Below are 20117 nucleotides of genomic sequence, written 5' to 3' on the forward strand. Positions count from 1 at the left end.
CCCTCCCAACTTGCTCTTTACAAAAAAAGATTAGACTTGAACATGTAAATGTATAAATTGATAGTGGGGGCATGTGTGTAGGAAGAGTACCCATTTAGCAATGGGAAATCATACCTTCCACTTCAGTGCCCTTATGAGATGCCAACAATAGGAATTCTGACTTTGAAAATCCTCAATTTCTAATCAAATGATTGGAAAGTCCAGGTTTCACTGACTTGTTACCGGCTGCTATAAGACAGCTTCATGACCCAGAGGTTGCTTGACCCCACGGATGCTAGATCTCAGCTCAGCAGGACCTCCTTTTGAATCTCTTGGGTGTTACTGTGAAAATAACACAGTTTAATCTTTCTTTACTGCGGTTTAGTTAGGATCCACTCCAAATTGAAAGTTGATCTTTCGCGGACCCTTTCCCAGCGGAACTCGTGAAACAGTGCTGCCCCAAACCCAGGGGTCTGGGTGACAAGCTATCGAGGAGAACCAAGCTTCGGCTCCTGTATTAATTAAGTCTTCTGGGACACTTAACCCTCCCTTCCACTCCGCTCTCTTCCACTCTCCACCCCGGCCCCAATCCCAAGGGCGGCTTTGTTCTATTCCTGAGAGGGTCATTCTCGTGATTTCCAGTTAGGTCATTCAAAGTCGAAAGTTTCAGCTCTCTAAGTCTCGGTCCTTGATTTACAACCCAAAACTGTAAGGCCAGGAGGCGGAGCGAGAGGGGCGAGGACAAACCGCTTGGTATGGAAGGAAAGGATTGTGTCTGAGCTCTATTCCTGTATCTATGAGCTATAGTGATAATATGTACGGCACTGGGCACGGATGGCCAGGCATGTCCAATTATACCAGTGACTAAACGTATTTACTTGCCTGGCCTCCCGCTTTAATCCCTTCGGGTCTGATTTAATCTCTCACGCGGAGCAGGAGTAAAAGATCATCCCGCATCCCCCACCCCAGGAGCCAGTTGTCCCCAGCCCTCGTTGTGTATGTGTGTGAGCGAATGCGGGCGTGTGTACTAATAGGAAAGCTCTGAACCTGGACCACCTGCAGTTGGTTGGCTGAGACTCAGGGCTGACTGAGAGGGGCTAGGTGCTGACGGAGAGGAGAGCCCTCCACTTCCACATCCTACTCAATTCCATCGCGTCTGCACATCTGTTGTTGCTTTTTTGCCTCAGCCTTTCAAGAGTTCGAAGATACATCTGATTAGGAGATAGGGGCAGCGGGGGACACAGCAGCTCCTTTCATTCAGGTGATGGTGCGGCGCCACAACTGTCCTTGGTGGCCGCAGGGGACTCCCTCCTAAAGGCTGCATTTCTAAAAAGCTTCTCTGATCCAGCAGCCCCTCCAATCCCTTGAAGCTGGAACCGCTGCAAGTCTGGTGGATTCCATCTTCTTATCTCCCGTGGGCTGTCTGAGGTATGGGAAACCTTTCCTAGCCAAAGCATGGCTCACCTGTGCTAGGAGAGGGGGAGTGTATGGTTCAGAAATGGTGAGGGATCACCATTTTAATAAAAAAAATCTGGAGAGATCTATAGAAGCAAAGCAAAGTTTATTATACATTCTCTGGAAAAGGTCTTCCCACCCATGGAGCAGACAATAGAAGGGAGAAAGCCCCCTGGGGGGGCAGGATCAACACTTTTAATCCCTAACGCAAATGCCCCCTCCCACCATTGACCCTCATCCTTATTGGCTGAGGATCTTACATTCTAAATTCGGGAACTATTCGGGAACCAAGAAATTGAACTTGACCAATAAGTACATAGTTGCCCATATTTGACTGAAATAGGGAGAGGCTGATGTCATGGGAGGATAGCAGGAAGGGGGCTTAAGTATGCTCTTGACTCAATGCTTCAAGTCCTTCAGATCTACTCAAACTCTGAAGTGGATGAAACCTTACTCCGTTTTCACAACTGTCTTGAAAGATCTCACCTCATCTTGTTCAGGAGGATGGCAACTTTCAGACTTAGATGAAAGATGAAAAACGATCGGGACTATGAAGGGCGCTTACCAACTCCGGTAATCGATAGTAGGGACCGCTCCTCAGGTGACTAGTACCTGAGCTCGTTTATTTGTGTGGAATGTGTTTGGAGGTGTGGGGCTTGTTCTTGATTTACCGGGTTTCCCAAGCTGTTCTCCTTTGGATAATGAACCATGAGTTACTTTCTGTCCTATTGCAAAGCTCACGGAGGGGCCATCCTCACCCACTATCAGGTCTTGCGTGAAGAGGGCTTTCTGTGCGATGTGAAGCTGGAGGCTGAAGGCAGCCAGTTCCCGGCACACAGGTCGCTCCTGGCGTGCTCAAGTGACTACTTTAAAGCTCTTTTCAAAAGCTATACGCAGGAGTCTAGGGCCCCCGTTATCCACCTGCAAGTGCCCTCAGCCAATGGTCTTCAGCGCCTCCTGGACTTCATCTACACTGCCTGGCTGCCCTTGTCCATGGACACGCTGGAAGACACGCTAGAGGCCGCCAGTTACCTGCAAGTGAGCCAGGCTGTAGGCCTCTGCAGTCGCTACTTGGTGCGTCACCTGGGCCTGGAGAACTGTTGCTTCGTGGCCAACCTCGCCACCCGCTTTGGCCTGGCTGACACGCTGTCAGCGGCCGAAAACTTCATTGCAGGCCACATGCGCGAGCTCCTGGACAGGGGCCCCGAAGCGGCGGGGCTTCTAGAGCTCAACCCGGTCTCGCTTAAGGCGGTACTGGGCTCCCCAGACGTGCCATACGTGGCCGAGGCCCGGTTACTGAGCCTGGCGCTGAGCTGGTTGCTTCAGGATCCCGCGGCCGAACGCCTTCCGCACTGCTCCAGTCTTCTGGAACGCATTCGCTTCGGCCTGGTGCCCCCCGAAGTGCTTCGTCGGGTCTATTCGGGCTCAGGCCTCAGTCTTCCTACCCGAGTGAAGAGTCTAATTATCCAGGCTATCAGCTACCATACAGCCACCTCCCGCCAGCCCTTAATGCAGAGCGAGCAGACTAATTGCAGGAGCTCCCGAACCCGCATCTTACTGGTTGGGGGGCGCCGGGCCAAAGAGGCAGTGACTCAAGGTGCTGAAGATGCACAGATCCCTCAAGAAGAGGAAAGAGGTAACATCGGCAGAGCTGCAGATGAACAGGTTGAACAGGAGGTGCAACCTGAAGAAGTGGATGAGTGGGAACTGACCCAAGATGTGGTCTCCTTCGACGTGTACAACCACCACTGGCGCAACCTCACCAGGCTGCCCGCCCCGTTGCAGGGACACTGCGTGTGTACTATTGGCAACTTCCTTTACGTACTGGGAGGGGAGACTCCGTCAGGCAGCTCCTCTTCTCTTTCTCCAACCGTTCCTCTGGAAGTCACAGCTCAAGTGCACCGCTATGATGCGCATTTCCACGTGTGGGCTCCTGTGCCTGCCATGCAAAAGGCCCGGGCCTACTTCTGGTGCGGCGTTGTGGGAGACAACCTCTTAGCCGTCGGGGGTGTGGGCGCAGATGGAGCCGCCCTAGCCTCTGTGGAGATATACGACTTGGACCGAGACCGCTGGAAAGCGGCCAAGGAGCTGCCGCAGCCAGTGTATGGTCATGCCGGGGCGCTAGGGACCTGTGGCACTGTTTATATATCTGGGGGCAAGCTCGGAGGGCGGCCGGAGGATGGAGGTTTGGAACGAGGTGGCAGCATCCGGGATGTGTACGCCCTAAGCCCACGGGAAAGGGTATGGAGTAAAAGGGCACCCATGAGCATCGCCCGCTTTGGGCACCACATGGCCACGCTACGGGGCGCGGTGTTTGCTTTTCTGGGGCGCTATGAGCTCTTCTCAGAGATTGAACGCTACGATCCCGGAGCAGATCAGTGGACTCGCTTGCGGCCCCTGCTCTATGACCGTTTCTGCTATGGACTAGCGGTGGTGGAGGAGACTGCACTTCTACTAGGTGGGTTAAAATGGCAAGATTCCAGGCAAGTGCCCACCCGCAACGTGGTAGGCTATGACTTGGACCTCGACCGCTGGGAAGATATTGGTTGCAATATGCCGCAGGCTTGGAGCGGCCTTAAGTGCGCAGTGTTGCAACTGTCAGAAGAGGAAGAGGAAAGGGTGGAAAAGATAAAGAAAGTGGAAACATAGGCCGAGGTGCATTAAATCATGCTCCTCTCATTTCAGGACACAGTTATGAAAATGGGTGTAACTGACAGCACATTGTTCCCAAAATGATAGTCTCTTCCAATGTATCTTTAAACCTTATGAGATTGCAGAGACTGGAGGTTATGGAAAAACACAGAATGAAGTATTAAACTGAAGACAGTTTCAGCTTAACGTTAAATCCCAGAAGATATTCTCCTTCTCCCACTCTCTCCCTCTCCCCTCTTTCCCCGCCCCCCTCCCCCCCCCAGTTGACAGAATGGGAGTAAGAGAGAAGATAGGAAAGATGATTTAGCTTCAGCTGCCTGATTTCTTGGAAGAATAGAACTGGGTTAGCAAAATTTTGGAGTGGTTATCTTTTTTATTAAAAAAAACCTGTCACTTAAAATTAGTTTTACAAGGTATTAAATGGAAATCATCTTTATGCCAAAGCTAAAGAAAGAAAATGAAAAGTGAAGCTTTTCAAGTATTGGAAAATGTTAACAAAAATAGAATGATATTATTTTTGTAAATTGTGAGTAAGAAAATACTCACTAAACAGAATAAAATTGTTAGAAGAAGAAATGATCTTCTATATCATAGCTATAATTGTGATTATACTCTAATATCTCTTGAAAATACGGAACTGAAAGACAAAATCTTTGGGAAAGTAACTTTTGTGGCATGGCCTTTGGATAGTGTTTTGTTGTTGTTTTTAAATTTCTGGCATGATTTTGGATCAAATTTTAGTATCACTAACACTACAGTAATTAGGGTTCGTAATGAAGAGAGTTAATATGGGGATCTAAGAGTAAATAAAGTATTTTCTGTATCCGTCCGTAAGTGAAAATTCTTGAGATATGCCCAATGTTTCTTGATTTCTCTCTCTCTCTCTCTCTCTCTCTCTCTCTCTCTCTCTCTCTCTCTCTCTCTCTCTTTTTCTCTCTCTCTCTTTCCCTTTCAGAATACACAGTAAGATGAAGGTTTAATTTTGTTCAAAATGAACTGGGAAATTCAGTTTTTAAAGGTCTCAGAGAGAATGTTTGTTTAAACCAAACAGCCTTGGCCACTCACAGCATAACATTCAAACTACTTAATATAGCAGGATGACTAAATGACTAAGTTTCAGGGGTATGAAATCCATAAAAGTTTTATATTAATAAATTAAATGCTTTATAAGTATTCCTTTGAAAGCTGCATTTGTTCTGACTTCTCACTATAGTGCTCTCTCTTACCTTCCAGGTCCTGTGTTAATACAACACCTACAGTAGGTGCTTAATAAATGTTTACAGAAATGAATACAGTCAGGCTAGCATTTGAAATGCTATTCAAGAAGGCATCACAATGAATGGTTCAAATGCACACTTTTCATGCCAGGCTATCCATGAATGTTTTAAATGTATAAAGATTTTTTTTTTTACACTGTTAACCAAAGTAAAGTTTAGGCAGAACAACTGTTACATAGCAACAGACCATTAGATCCTTTCTTTAATTGCCTGGTGGCCATATGATATCACCTGTCCTATGTGCATTACCCATCCATTGGTGTCAAATATTTTTATGAATATATTTATATATTTTTGGTCCATTAAACAACAACAGGCCTTTTGATGCTTGTTAGAAGAGCACACTTCATTTCAAGATAAGTGTTTAAAAAAAAACAAACTAAATGTACAAATCCACAAATTTAATGTGTCAGTGTCAGTACTCATGCAGTAAGTAAATGTTGATTTTGTTTATTTTGTACAAATAGATTTTTTTTTAAATGACAAAAATAATACACTGGACCTCAAATCCTATATCATATGAACATTAAATGTGATTCCTCATCCATTTTGATTACATATAGAAGTACTGAAAATGGGCTGCAGAAAGGCCACTTTCCCTGTACAATTGTGCAAAGTCTGCAAAACAATAGCAATTCATATGTAATTTTTTTTTTTTTAAAGCAAACAAAAGAAGGCTCCCCTGTGTAGCTTTCACTCCCTCTTCCACAGCGAGGATGATCACTGGAAAGTATCTGAGCTCTTCAAGATTAAGGTACATTCACTGAGCTTAACAGGCTACAGTAATAAAGCTGATTAAAAGTAAGTCTCAGGATAGACAGTCATGGGGAGGGGATGACCCCTCCTCTGAAAATATCAAATTGTGACTTTTAAACTATGCAGCCAGACACTGAGAAGCAGCACAATCATCATCATGCTGAGATCACGTTCAAAAACAAGCTAATAATTATAAATATATGAAGAGGAATTTCCCACATACACACTCCATTTTATATAACATTTCAAGAATATAAGAAAAATGTCCATTGTTTTTCTCATACATATAACTCACTGGAACATTTCTTAATAGACAGTACCCTTTTGCCCCACACAGAGTACATTTTAATTTTTTCCTCGACATTTCCCAAATTTTTAATGATCCAAATTTTTACTTAGCAGTTATTTTTGCTTCCTTGTCTCTAAATGTAATTACTTAGTTAAATTCATTAATAAGGAAAACAAGTAAGCTAACTGTAAAATTAATTTGTTGAATTTATATTTGGTATTTTTTTTAAAATTATAGTTCCAAAATATGAGATTGGTGTTACTTGTGTAGCTGCCTTATTAGGTGAGTTAAATCTGTTAAAAAAAATTGATACTTAAATTCCTATACACTCTCACAACATCCCATCACTAGAAAAATAAAGAAAGATTTAAACCAAGAAAAAATAAAGCAGCTATCTCTTTGATTTTGGTTTTCTTTTTTTACAAAAAAAAATTTACAAAGCTTTCCCCTGATATACCATTTAGTGTTCCTGTAGATTTGCAATAACATTTTCATTTTCTAGCTTTCAAAAGTTATTTAGCTATTAAGACATGGATATCCTTATACCTGAACTTTTCTTATAGCAATGATTTTCTATTCTGCTTATCTCTTGTACTAACCTACATTTCACAAAAATAAAACTACAGCATTAAACTTTGTGCAGTGTTTAAGAAAATTCTTAGCACATTTTAATAAATATAAAAGATTTATGTTCTTTCCCACAAGATGTCTGCATCTGAAAAATGTGATTCAGTTCTAAAGTTTTGTTTCATATAAAATTAACTTAAAGGGACAGTAAAGGTCCAATAGTAAACTGTCTTCAGGATTTACTACTTGAGGTCTTTCTGTCTCCACAGCTATTTGCAAAAATTAATTTTAAATTATTAAAGACGGTTTATTTTGCACAAGGTAAACACAAGCCGAGCACTGGTCGCATATAAAATATACAAATGTTCATTAAAGACAGTGATATCATGAGGTTTACTTCATATAGTTCAGCAACATTAAAATATAATTTACCAAGTTTCCCACACATGAATATAAAAACTACCTTATGCACTTGTTCAAAGGACAGGACTGTGGCAGATGGCGTGAAGACAAGACGCTTACACATGCGTTTCAATGTATGAATGGGTATGCACTAGAGAGGATATAAGTACATCTACTTCAGAAGAAACATTTAATGGGTCATTTGGGGTGCTTTTCTGACAGATATCCAAGAAGAGATCAAGGTACATCTCCTTCCACTCTTGAAAGTCTTTAGATGTCAAATCTGGATTGTCTAGAACTTTATCTATAATGGCTACTTCTCCTTCTCTAGCCTGGAAAAAAAAAAACATAGTTAATACCATATTCCATCAAAAATTTTAGGTTAATATTTTAAGTTCTTCTATTGCCTACATTCTAATAAGTAGTTTCTTTTCCTATATTAATAACTGATCTGCTTATTACATTCATTTTTTTAATCCTAGTCATCAAAACAAGTTGTGCCTATGTTACCTTCTGAATTGATTGTTACTCTAAAAATTTTTTACTCCTGTTTGTTTTCTAAGCTACTTCTACTATGCCTGGTAGCATTTTTCTCTAGAGGAGAGTTAACTGACTAAAACACTGAACAATGACCTTTCCCTTGCCCCCATATATCTTCCATTATCAACAAGTTTTTCTAATTCCTTTTATTTTCTACTCCTTAATTTTACCTAGGAGTCCTCAAAATTTCTGCAGTCTACTGGGGAATCACTTTTTTTATTACTCACCCACATTTAGAGTCAGAAAAATTTGGCAGATTTCTTTCTTCCTGATGCTACTTCCAGATTTTTTCTCCCTTTTCATCTTAATAATCCTTCCTCTTTTGAGGTCCACACAATCTATAACTCTCTACCTTTGCTGCTATCATCCACATTTCCTTCTCCAGCTCATTTTTACAAATGAGGAAAATGAGGAAAACAGGGTATGCCAAGGACATATAGCTACTAAATGTCTGAATCCAGATATGAACTTGGGAAGATGAATCTTCCAGAATACAAGCCTGGCACTCTATCCGCTGCACCACCTAGCTGCTCTGAAACGTGTGTGTGTGTGTGTGTGTGTGTGTGTGTGTGTGTGTATGTGTATACACTCCTAATGACTATGGCAGATGACTTAGCTTAAGAGAACTTAAGACTAAAGCCATCTAATACATGTTACCAAAATCTTACACTCCAGATATTGAAATCCAATATCACCAATTTCTCTTGTCCCTTTTTATCTATCAGAGAGGAAGTATCCCTGTCCTTCTTTGAAGCAAATTTCCACCTTTGCTCATTATACCCCATTATTTTTATCTGATATATTGTAATAGCCTCCTAATATGACTGTCTGCCTCTGTCTCCTATCATTTATTTCATGTGACCTTGCAAGTCACTTAACCTCTGTCTGCCATAGTTTCCTTCCCTGAAAATGGGATAATAATAACACTTACTTTTCTGGGCTGTTGTGAGGATCAAATGAAATAACATTTGCAAAGCACTTTACAGACCTTAAAAAATTATATAAAAAGGTAACTATTTTTAACTCACTCTGATAATTACAGCACATAAAATATTTATCTTAAGAAATTAAAACATTTAGAAAAAGCATACTGTATGTAGAAAATGGTTCTATATGACCTTTTGTTTCTCACCTATAATCAAGTCACAAAGGATTTGATCTGAGATTTTAATAAAAAGTCAGGATATTCTCTCCTCCCAATACAATTATTATACTAAAAGAATAGTAGAATTATGCTTTTCTTTTCCCACTCTTTTACATTGGTTTCCCATACCCTCTAAACAACATCAAAGCCAAAAAGATGAAAATATCTTATTTTGAATTTCTATACCATGCTAGAGCAATTCATTTCTAGTTCAAGAATGGACTTTTAAAATGATTTTTTTCTTTGCTTGAATATCTTACCTTTAAAGTGCTTTTTAGAATTCGCAGCCTATGCAGTTTTTCATTCACTATTGGATCACTACACCTTTTTATGAAAGATTTCTTGTATTCCAACTTGGTTGAAATTCGGTGTTCCCCCAGAGGTGACAAGCTGGCTCTCTCCAACGCCTTGTATAAATCTTGCAATGAGTCTGCTAGGTTTTCTTCTCCTATTTCATCTGCAATATCCAAAAAAGAAAATGAGGAATATTAGTCATTATTTGACATATCGAAGCCAACTTCAGTCTTTGTTTACTATAAAAATAAAAATAGATCATTTAAAACTAAGCCTGAAAACTAGAATAATAAACTATGTAGAAAACATATTAATACCACTCCCCAAACTGCAAATAACTGACTATAGGAGATAAAGAATGCTATAAAAAAGTTTCATTAAAGGAGGGAAATGTCCAGACTGATCAGATATTCTGATGAGTATTACAGATTTAGATCCGAATTTCAGAGATCATCTTGCTTCACTCTTTCTATTTAAAAAAAAATAAGGAAATTAAGGCCGAGTGATCTTAAATCACTTCCTAACTACTTAGGAATCATCAGTAAATATCAGTTCAGGTTTTTGGACTTCAAGTCTAGCATTCTATCTGGCCTCTCATTCTGCCTTTCAAGAGAGCACTTTGATTTGTTCATACTTGTTGACAATTCTCAAAGACTTCAAGTACAATCATTTCAAATGATTCAGAATGCAATTTTCATGGTGCTTTGAGTCATTATTATAAAGACAAATTATCATTACAATGAGATTAGATATGCTAGTTTGTGGACATTTCTGATTGAAGAAAGTTTTTCTTTAGAATTCATAGCAGCTGGTATTGATACTTGTAAAAATACTTTTTACTTGTAATAAATCTTCCAAGAGTATCCAGGTAAATTTGTAGAATGTCTCATTACTCTTATAGCTGTGATGAAATCACTATAAAATACAATGGTATATATATATATATATATATATATATATATGCCATGGCTCCAAATTGAAAGAAAAAACCAAAATGGAACTTAGCAGGAAAGTACTTTAAATCAGAAGTCTATCAGAAAGAAAGTTTATATAGAAAATTATTCTAGGGAATTGATTCTTTCTTTCTTTCATTCTTTGTTTCTTTGTTTTCTTCCTTCCTTCCTTCCTTCCTCTTCCCTTCCTTCCTTCCTTCCTTCCTTCCTTCCTTCCTTCCTTCCTTCCTTCCTTCTTTTCTTCCTCTGCATTTTAGAACTAGATGCAGAAAAGTCTCTCTCAACCTTTTTTCTTTTCACTGAGATTTTCCAGGATTCTAGATTGTTTCTATTTATTATAACACACACACACACACACACACACACACACACACACACACACACACATATCTTTTGCCTCCGGATGGGAAGTTGTATGGTGAGGCAATATAAAGTTTTAAAAAATTTTCTTATCATTATTGTCACCGGATCCTACTAATTTTAGTCTGTGAAAGCAGAATGCAGTATCTTCTGTGTTCTTTTAAAATCTAAACCTTTGTGTCTAATGTTACAATTATTTATTTATTGTCTAGTGATACCACTTGTAATTGCTTCACTAGGACTTCTCTACAGAGCTTTCAGAAAGTTCCTCAACTATTCCATTATTTGTTTGACACAGAGCAGTAGATTTTAATGAGAAGTCCTAAAAATGAAAGCTAGCACAAAATAATATATAGCGTAGATGCCAAGACAACATGTTATCAAAATCATATTTCTATTGTCTTAATTTAAAAGGATGAATCTCTTTAAGAATTAAAGAAGAGCTTCATATGAATTTCTTATTCAATTATTTTGCTAAGGGCACCATGTTCCAATAAGTGTGATTTTATTTAGTCAGAGCTATTATCCCTTCTTTAGGAAATTTCTTGAGGTCATCAGCATATTTCATTTGTATTTGCATGTTATTTCCTGACATTAAGCATCCAAGGGACAACATTGCACAATGAACCAAGGGGCTGCCTTTAAGGCAGAAAGAGTGGGTACAGGTTCTACATGACCACTGAGGAGGTCACTTAATATTTCAGTGCCCCCAGGCAACTCTCAGATTAACTAGAGATGAGTTCCTGATCTGCACTGGTGGAGGGAGTTTCTTGAATTGATGGAATCACAGGTCTGCACCTGAAAGAAAATAAAATAAATTTAAGGGGGCTCCATCAGGGAAGTTTTTTATTGAATATGGACAAACTCTATGGTGGTGGTGGGGGAGAAGAATTTTCATCAAAATGACGGAGATAATTTTGGTTTACCCCTATTCCCACATAAACATCCATAATATGATTAATATTTTCTACAAATATAAGTTATAAATCTATTACAATTCTTATTCTTTTAATGCTCTTTCAACTCAATGTCTTTTAACATCACAGATTGGGATGAGTGAATGGGATTCCTTAAAAGGTAGGAAGCCTCACACACTAACAAGAAGGTAGTGATTTGACTTCAAAGAATAATTTGGAAGGAATACATAGTCATCAGGTGAGAAGAATATAAGGAACAGAGTTCTAGAAGCTGGGGCAAATTAATAGAATAACTTAACTAAAGCAAAGGGTAGAAAAGAGGTATGATATCATTTCATAAAAACATACTCCAGCCAAGAACCCTAAAATTATTGAGTCACTCCAGACTTGCCTCCAGGCAAGAGTTAAAACTAAGAAAACTGGGCAAATAAAATTTTATGCCAGATTTTTACAGTTAAACACAGGAGAGAGGCTCACCAGAGTGAATTATAGTAGTTAAGACACAGGATGGCATGCTCTATTATTAACTTTTCAACTCTAGAAAAGAGGTGAAGGGGAGAATGATTCAGATTATAGTTTTAGAATTTAAAGAAGGCTGGAGTATTTTTGTAGTATAATTTTTTATTCCCTTATAGTTCTGATTTATATTATCCAACAATGTCAATTTTGTCTCAAAACATTTTAACCTAGACTGCTTTTCCCATTTTCTAAATAATGAGACTATTAAGGTTGATTCTGCATTTTATAAGTTGTTAATATAATTTACATGCATTAAAGAGGCTATATAATAATTCTGTTATACAAATAACAAAACAAATTAAATTGTGTCTTTTTTTCTTTCAGAGAAAAAAAAAAGACTGCAGTTAGACAAGATCATCAATGAGAAATTTTGACACTTTTTCTCTTGTTAGCACATTTAAACAGGGCATCCCAGAAGACAGGACATGAACACACTTTACAATGTAGTAATAGCACATACCTTTCCTATCAGTGGTTGTTAATGTCCCCACCTCCAACACACACACACACACACACACACACACACACATGCACGCGCGTATACACACAATAAATATAACAAGCCACAGAGTACTGGAACGGAGCAAGCAGAATGGATTATATTGCCAGGCTACAACAAAATGCAACCTACTAGCCAGCTTTCACAATTCTGAACTGGACAAAGGATAGATTTCTCTTATATTTTAAAGAGAATTCAGTCACAAAAGGATCTTATCTATTGCATTCAACAACTAAAACACAACATAAAACTCAACATTCAAAACAGAACAGACCTTTATTTTCCATTATTTTAAATTAGTTCCTTTGCCCTTTGCTGGATGGATACCAGTTAAGCCAAATTTTGCAAATGCTGCAACAACAAATGCTGGAACACTTTTATTTTCCTCTTCCTTTTTTTCCTTCTTCTTATTTTTCCTCTTCTGGCTTCTTTCTCTTAATAATCCTTTCTTTTCTTTCTTCTCTCAAACCCATTAGTTGGCACTGAGGCTTGCTTAGAGCTGATAAAACAATCTGGTGAGGTCTGCTTTTCTGAAACCTCACATTCTAAATGCGCCATATCAGTTAGTAGCATCTTGGCTTAAAGCTAACTCTTGGACACATCACTAAGGGTTGATAAAGAGCTGGTAAATTGTAAACAAGTACATTTTAATTATAGCTATGCTTTTTCATATATTCACTTATGATATAATGGATTTTTTTTTACTTTATCTTTCATCTTTTATCCTGATTATCTAGGCCCCATGTAGAAAGGGTTATTCTTATTTACGTTTAAAAAAATATGTTAGTAGAGTAACAGGTTAAGAAGTTTTTTTCTTTTGGTTTCGAAAAGAGGGCAGATAAAGTTCCCTCTCTCCTATAAAATTTCTAGCAATGACAATAGGGCTTATGATTAAATCACTGATTATTTGTTTGCTGTGTCAGGGAAATTCAGTTCTGATGGCAAATGTACTATAGCAGGTGCTAGAGGTGAAAAGGCAAGACTATCATCTGTTGCCTCATTTATATTTAATTTATTCTACTAATCTAAGAATGCAATAGCTTGGAAAAGGTTCTTTTGTTGAGTCCTGAAGTTTGAATATGTTTTCATGACTGCAAGTAGCAAAGAAAAGCTCATGGGAAAAGTTAGCTAAGTTTAAAATAACAGGAAATTCTAAACAGTAGATAGGAATTCTAACAAATTGTTTATTGACATGGTGACACATTTCTCACATAGGAAGAGATCTTTCATTGGCTTCCTTTCTTGTACATAAAAGTGTAAATTGGGTAATGATAACGGTCTCTCTGTCTTTGTATCTTTCTGTTTTTGTCTCCTCCTGTGAGACTGAGCCATGTAACAGTTTGTGCAGCTTGTGTGATTATTCAATTTTTTTTTTCATTCTGATTTGCTGTAGTGGCATTTGTTTAACTTTGGTGAAAAATAACGAGAGAGGAAAACTAAAACCTAGGTTTCCATCTGGATTTCTCTCCTCTTATGAAAATGCTATTGACAGGTGAAAAGTGAGCTATGAGAATCTACTTTAAAATTTTTTTTAAAGAAAAGTGCACTTTGCAGGTGAGGTCAAATTTGGAGCAAAAGAAAAAGTTGACTGGTATGGGTGGAGTGGTGGTGGTTTAGAAAAAAATTTAAACAATAAAGAAAACGAAAATCTTTTTTTGTTTTGTAAATCCTTTGGCAAAAAAATAAAACATGGCTTAAAGAACCCATTGAATTTTTAAAACAATGACTGAGTTCTTTCTGTTCAGTCATGAGGCAAAGATGATGTTCATTTAAGGAAGAAGATAGTGCTTATTTTTTTTTTTTTAAATAATTGCTCATGTACCTGTGGAAACAATTGTTTCCTTCAGAAAGTAAGCTATATTCCAAGGCTCTGTTGCTATAAGCACATGAGGTTGGAAAAGGTTAAATGACACATGGCTCATAATACTGTACATAGCAGCATTAGTCATCAAGCAAATTTGGGAGGTCTTCATCCTTATATAAACAGTAGCTTCTTGTAACTCTTACAGGTTTGTTATCTATCTGCATTGCATGAGAAACATTTGTCCTTTTCTTTCACAAAAGAAAAAGTTTTGTGGAAATGCCACAAGCATATTGGATATTGATATCAGCTTATTGGTGTCACTCTGTGTAAAAGCCTATTGATATTCAGGGTGACATCAGCCTTACTTAAAGAGTTTTCTTGTAGAAAAGGTGGTAGAAAGTTTTTATGATCATAGATTTAGAGTGAGAAGAGATTTGGGAAATCATTTAGTCTAATTATCCTATTTTACAGATGTATAAATTGAATCCCATAGATACTAAGTGGCTCACCACAGGACATGCACAGATAATACAAAACAGAGCCACGATATAAAAATCCAGGTTTTCTGACCATCAATCCAAATGTGTGTGAGTTGAGAACATACAAGGTTTTTCTTATGTTTTTGAAGTTACTATTTAGTATTCAAATTAAATATGGTCTATTTATTCAGACTTCTTAAGCAATTAAAATGACTGCTACAATATATAAATATAAACAAAATAGAGGGAGTAGAATAGAATAATGAAAAGACTACAGAAGCAGGCATTGGGGATCTCTGTTAGTGTGATCTAATGAGGGAGATAGTATAGTGGAATATGTCTTCCTGCTGAACGAGGAGTCAGAGGATCTGGAATGAGGGAATTTGACTATATGGCACCTAAAGTCTCTTGCAACTCTAACTCTGTGATCTAAGAACTCTCCCTCATAGTGATAAAGAATGCTTCAACATAGGTGTGGGAAAAAAAGGAAAACATCCAGAAGAGAATAATTTGCTTTTTTTGGCCATATGTTTCTTCTGGCTACAGGCAAAAGATATTAAATATATTATTAATTAATGCTCAAAACAGTAATTAAAGATTTTAATTAATTTAAGCCTCTGCATACAGTATCTTATCCCATTTCTTGCACATAGTAGGTACTTCAATCATATTTTAATTGAATAAATTAAATGAAGGAAGGTAGAGATATTGGGCACCTAATTTAGTTTTAGAACAGCTTTGTTACTACCTGTTAATGGAGTCTAATGAAAATCATATAATGTACTCATTAAGTTTTCAGTCTTTTAGAATAGCTTATTGAATCTTCTAGATTTCCAAATCTTTGTTGGCAGAGAATATATGTATTGCCCCAAGTTCACATGCAAAAATAGTAGATGGTGCATTGGATACTTCCCTCACCAGGCATCGAAAGACTTGGAAATTTGGGGAAATCTGATCAGCTGTAAGAATACCTAGCTCTTAGGTGGAATATCCATGAAAGAACATTACTCTGAAAATAAGCAGGAATAGTTGTATTTGGAAACTAATACAGAGACTGAATTCTTTAATCAGGGAAAAAAAAAACAAAACTATCCATATCATGAGTTTTTATGTTATGGTTAAAGTATGGAGACTATTCCAAGTCAATCCTGTTAATACTAAATACCAATGAAAAGGCACTTTTGATAAATTTCCACATCAATAGCCATCATGTTTAAAAATATTTTAAAGAAATATATTAAAATCAGCAATAGCTTGAAGACAGGTTGATGTGATTTTATTCACAACTCAAATTTCATATGTGAGAAAGAAGGATTTTTTACTTCTCTTTAGAAAGAAAATTACCATCAAATATATTTGGCATATTATTAAACTATCTAAAATGATTAGATACCAATTGGTCATACGTTTTTATTTTTATATAATATATATTTTTACAGATATTAACATTATTCAATACCACACACTGTGGTGACAGGAAAAAAACATTTCAAAATACAATTTTAAATTATCTGTCCATTACACAGTATGAAATATCCAGTAATTAGCATTGAAACTATTATGGTATATCTATATTCAACTAAATAAAAGGAACTCCACATCCACTAAGGAGAGAAAAGCTAATAATGAGGCACAGAATGCCCAGCACATAATAGTAAGTAATGACATCTGAATCTAGCTTGAATGACATCCAGCCAAAATATTAGTCTGAAAAACAAAGTTATAGCCCTATGGAGTCCAAGTGTTTTATAGATAACACCTTATATTTGTCCTATGAGGCAACAATACTTCCATATAAGTCCCAAAAGATAAGGAACTGAAGATCTTATCTGAGGGACCTACTGAAGCCCAGCATGTGGAATCTTCTTCATCACTGTCATCTATTTCAGTGTCTGTTACATCAGAATATGAATGATAAAATATTAGACACATTAAATCTTAGATCAGGCAGTGTATACCTTGCCATGGTAGATTACATTTAATTTAGGATGATACAATAAACCAACTTTTTATAGTTTTTTAAAAATGCAAAACACTTATACAGGATTTTATTTCTCCACTTTTTCTGACAGAAGATAGTGAAGAGTCCACAAAAAGCCAGGATTTTATAGTTACCAAAATTGATCCCTCTTTATTTCCTTGATATCAGAAGAATACAATAGAAATGTCATCAATCAAGAGCCCTTGCCCTGTTACAACCCTCTTTCCCTTCTGTTCTCTCATAGAGATGGCAGTTTTTCAGCTACTGTCCTCCATCTTGCTTGGCTTTGATTTTATGCCTAAGTCCCAGTGTAGAAAAGAAGAATTCTTCATAAGATTTCTCTGCCCCTTTAAAGATCCCTTTCTGGAGGCCCCAAATGTAGACATTTGGTTGTCTAAACTTAGAAAAGTCTGTTTTCTGTTAGAAACATCAAAGAAGGACTTAATAAGTTTTCGGAACGGAGGCCATTAAGTTGCTTGCAAGCGGTTGAAGTTGAGTCTGCGCCGTGTCAACGCTCTCCGATCTAAATTCTCTAAACTTTAGCTTATCAATCTGTGAGTCCATTGGGTTCAGTGCCAAGAGAAGTGGATCCGTTTTGGCATGGAGAGGTTCTATCAACTCTCGCAGTGTATTAGCCTAATATGATAAAGCAGTGATACAATATGATGAAAGACCTGCGAGTGCTATCATTTCCATATCAAATTAGTATTGTATTAGAAATAGATTCATGCAAAACTGATAAAAAGATAAAATAGCAAAATTTGGCAAAACTTGTATATGGTTTTTAGTATCATACATTCTCCTCTGTCTGCATGCAAGTCTTATGCCTAAAAAAGGCACTGTTTCTTTTAAAGGGTCTATCTTGGGTATACAAAAAAGTAAGCCAAGGCAGATAAATCTTTTCACAATTTTTATTTTATTTTAAAAATCCATACAGTTTTTAATATATAAAAACAGTCTAAATGATCAATCATAATAATCACATTAAACTGTATTTCTTTCTTCTATGAAATTATGTCTGAGATCCATCTATTCAAGAATGATAGGGGAAAGTTATATGGCTCATTTTGGCATTCAGTTACCTAAGGAGTGTCATTCTCGGGTAGCCTGGTCTCTCAGTTCCTAATCTATGAGGTAGAAGAAAAGTTGGCCAAAGATAAGATCCATCCTTGGGCTTTCCCAGAAAAGGCATGCATTTCAACATAAGAAGTGATAGGTGTAAGTTTTGAAGAAAACCCAACAGTAATAGAGGAAGAATCACTGTAAGTAACTTCATATTTAATCAGAAATCATATTACCCCAAGGATATCTTTACCTGGGGAAAAAGAGAATCTAAAATTGAATGATTTAAGGAATAGGAATCATTTTTGTTAGAATATCCTTTGGATCCATGTCTATACTGACATGTTTTCTTCAGAAATCCAACTTCTGGTCAAGGATTGTTTATTTTGTAAAACCTATCAAGGAAAATGGTGGAGTAGAGTATTATGGGCCTATGAAAGACAAACAATAATGAGAGAACAATAGAACATGTAAATTTAAAAACCAACGGAAGGGGTAGATAGGTGACAGTGTATTGAACACCAGTTCTAGAGTCAGGAGGACCTGAGTTTAAATTAAGCATCAGGTAGTTGATCTTTAGTTGTGTGATCCTGGGCAAGTCATTTAACCTTGCGTGTCTTGCCCAAAAAAGAAAAAAAAAAAAGGAAACTTTTTTTTTTTTTTTTTTTTTTTTTTTTTTTTACATTTTTCTTTGGGAAATGGGGGAATAAATATTTCCTAAAGCACCAAGTGACAAGAAAATAGGAAAAAGCACAGTTCAGAAATCAGCAGAGTTGATTTTTGTTACTCATATAATCTTTCTTTTTAGTTTGGAAAAGGGTGTTTAGTGAATATGAAATACCAACTTCATTTTTTTTTTCAGAATAAAAATAGCATACCAAGAATTTTTTATTTGGATAAAATTAGACAAAATAAAATATTTAATTTATTTAGAAGATATAAAAATATGTCTATTCTTTAACAAATATTTAACTGGTCCTGGACAAGTTAAAGCAAATATCAGAAGTCTAATTACAAAAAGGAATCATGTAGTAGATAGTATATTGGATTCGGAAGTCCTGAGCTCAAATTCTGCCTCACTAGCTGTGAGATCTTGACCAAATCACTGCCACTGACACTAAGCTTCCATATCCTTTAAAAGGAATAATGTAGCACAAACTTTTACCTTTTTTAAGGCTCAAATGAGCTAAATATAAAACATTTCATAAACTGGGATTTCATAATCCTAATAGGATTATGTCAAGTATAATGATTATACTAGATCAGCTAATTGCAAGTGTAAACAGTTTCTAATTCAAAAACAGGTGTACTCCAAAATTTGTAAGTCAGTTTTTTGTAACTTAGTACTCAATTCTCCATAGAAACAATGTTATAAATAGTAGTTTTTCTGCATCATCTGTAAAAGTCAATTTAATTGATAAAAGTATTTGAAATAGATTTTCAATAACTTTTATTTTACCTAACTTCAATTTATAACATTGTCTCTACAGAAAACAACAATAACAATAATGTTGTACATGTGTCAGTCTAATTTGTAGTTTCATAAAGACTTGAATTAAAACATGTATGTGAATGGGTCCATATTATCAACAAGGTGACTATCTATCTATCTATATGAAAATGTGACATGGCTTTGTTTACAGTAGCAATGTCTTATATGTCATGTCAACCACTTCAAAGTCTTCACTTTATATTTATTTCTGCATGTTTTAGTATTTTAGAACCTCCATCTCTTACTGTGGCTCCTTTACAAGTTTGTTTTAGATTTATTTTTTTTTGTTTCATTTTGCTGTATCTTGGATATACTGTCTGTCTGTTTTTCTCCTGTCTTTTTGCTTAGCTTTTTCTTTAGAGTTCTAGACTTTCTCTTTCTAATCTCCACCTCAAATGGTATGAACAGTTTGAATAATATATAATATGATTTGGGGAAGTTTTCTGTAGTGGTGGAGATTTATATTCCCTCATATTAACTAAGGGACAAGTAGGTTGAACATTCTATATCTCTTTTAAAAGTCCAAGTTACATATTTAAAAGCAGCACGAAGGAAGAAGTAGACTGCTAACTTTACAATCAGGGAGAGCTGGATTTAAGTTTTGACTCTTAGTAGCTGCATGATTCTCGTAGAAAGAGTGTTAAATTTGGATACAGAGGTCCTGAGTTCATAATCTTGGATCAGCCAATTACTCCT

General features: G+C 36.9%; 2 protein-coding genes across 12 annotated transcripts in view; one reads left to right on the top strand and one right to left on the bottom strand.

Annotated features, from left to right (window-relative positions):
- The first annotated feature begins 1782 nt into the window (after positions 1-1782).
- Positions 1783-4420, top strand: KLHL34 (kelch like family member 34). Its single transcript, XM_003763509.3, has one exon. The coding sequence runs from the start codon at positions 2143-2145 to the stop codon at positions 4081-4083; it is 1941 nt and encodes a 646-aa protein (XP_003763557.1). The 5' UTR covers positions 1783-2142; the 3' UTR covers positions 4084-4420.
- Positions 4421-4470: 50 nt separating this feature from the next.
- Positions 4471-20117, bottom strand: part of CNKSR2 (connector enhancer of kinase suppressor of Ras 2) — a 315200-nt gene continuing 299553 nt past the window's right edge. For 5 of the 11 annotated variants that reach the window (XM_031959496.1, XM_031959493.1, XM_031959498.1 and 2 more), the window contains 2 exons: positions 9322-9518; positions 4471-7709 (listed from right to left, as the gene is read on the bottom strand). In XM_031959496.1, the coding sequence (XP_031815356.1) occupies positions 7494-7709; positions 9322-9518 (413 nt within the window). In that variant the 3' untranslated portion in view covers positions 4471-7493. Of the gene's footprint in view, positions 7710-9321; positions 9519-14310; positions 17504-20117 lie in introns of those variants that run through there. The other 6 variants (XM_031959495.1, XM_031959499.1, XM_031959497.1 and 3 more) reach the window with 2 other exon arrangements.

This window comes from Sarcophilus harrisii, chromosome 3 (assembly GCF_902635505.1).
Source record: "Sarcophilus harrisii chromosome 3, mSarHar1.11, whole genome shotgun sequence".
NCBI lineage: Eukaryota > Metazoa > Chordata > Mammalia > Dasyuromorphia > Dasyuridae > Sarcophilus > Sarcophilus harrisii.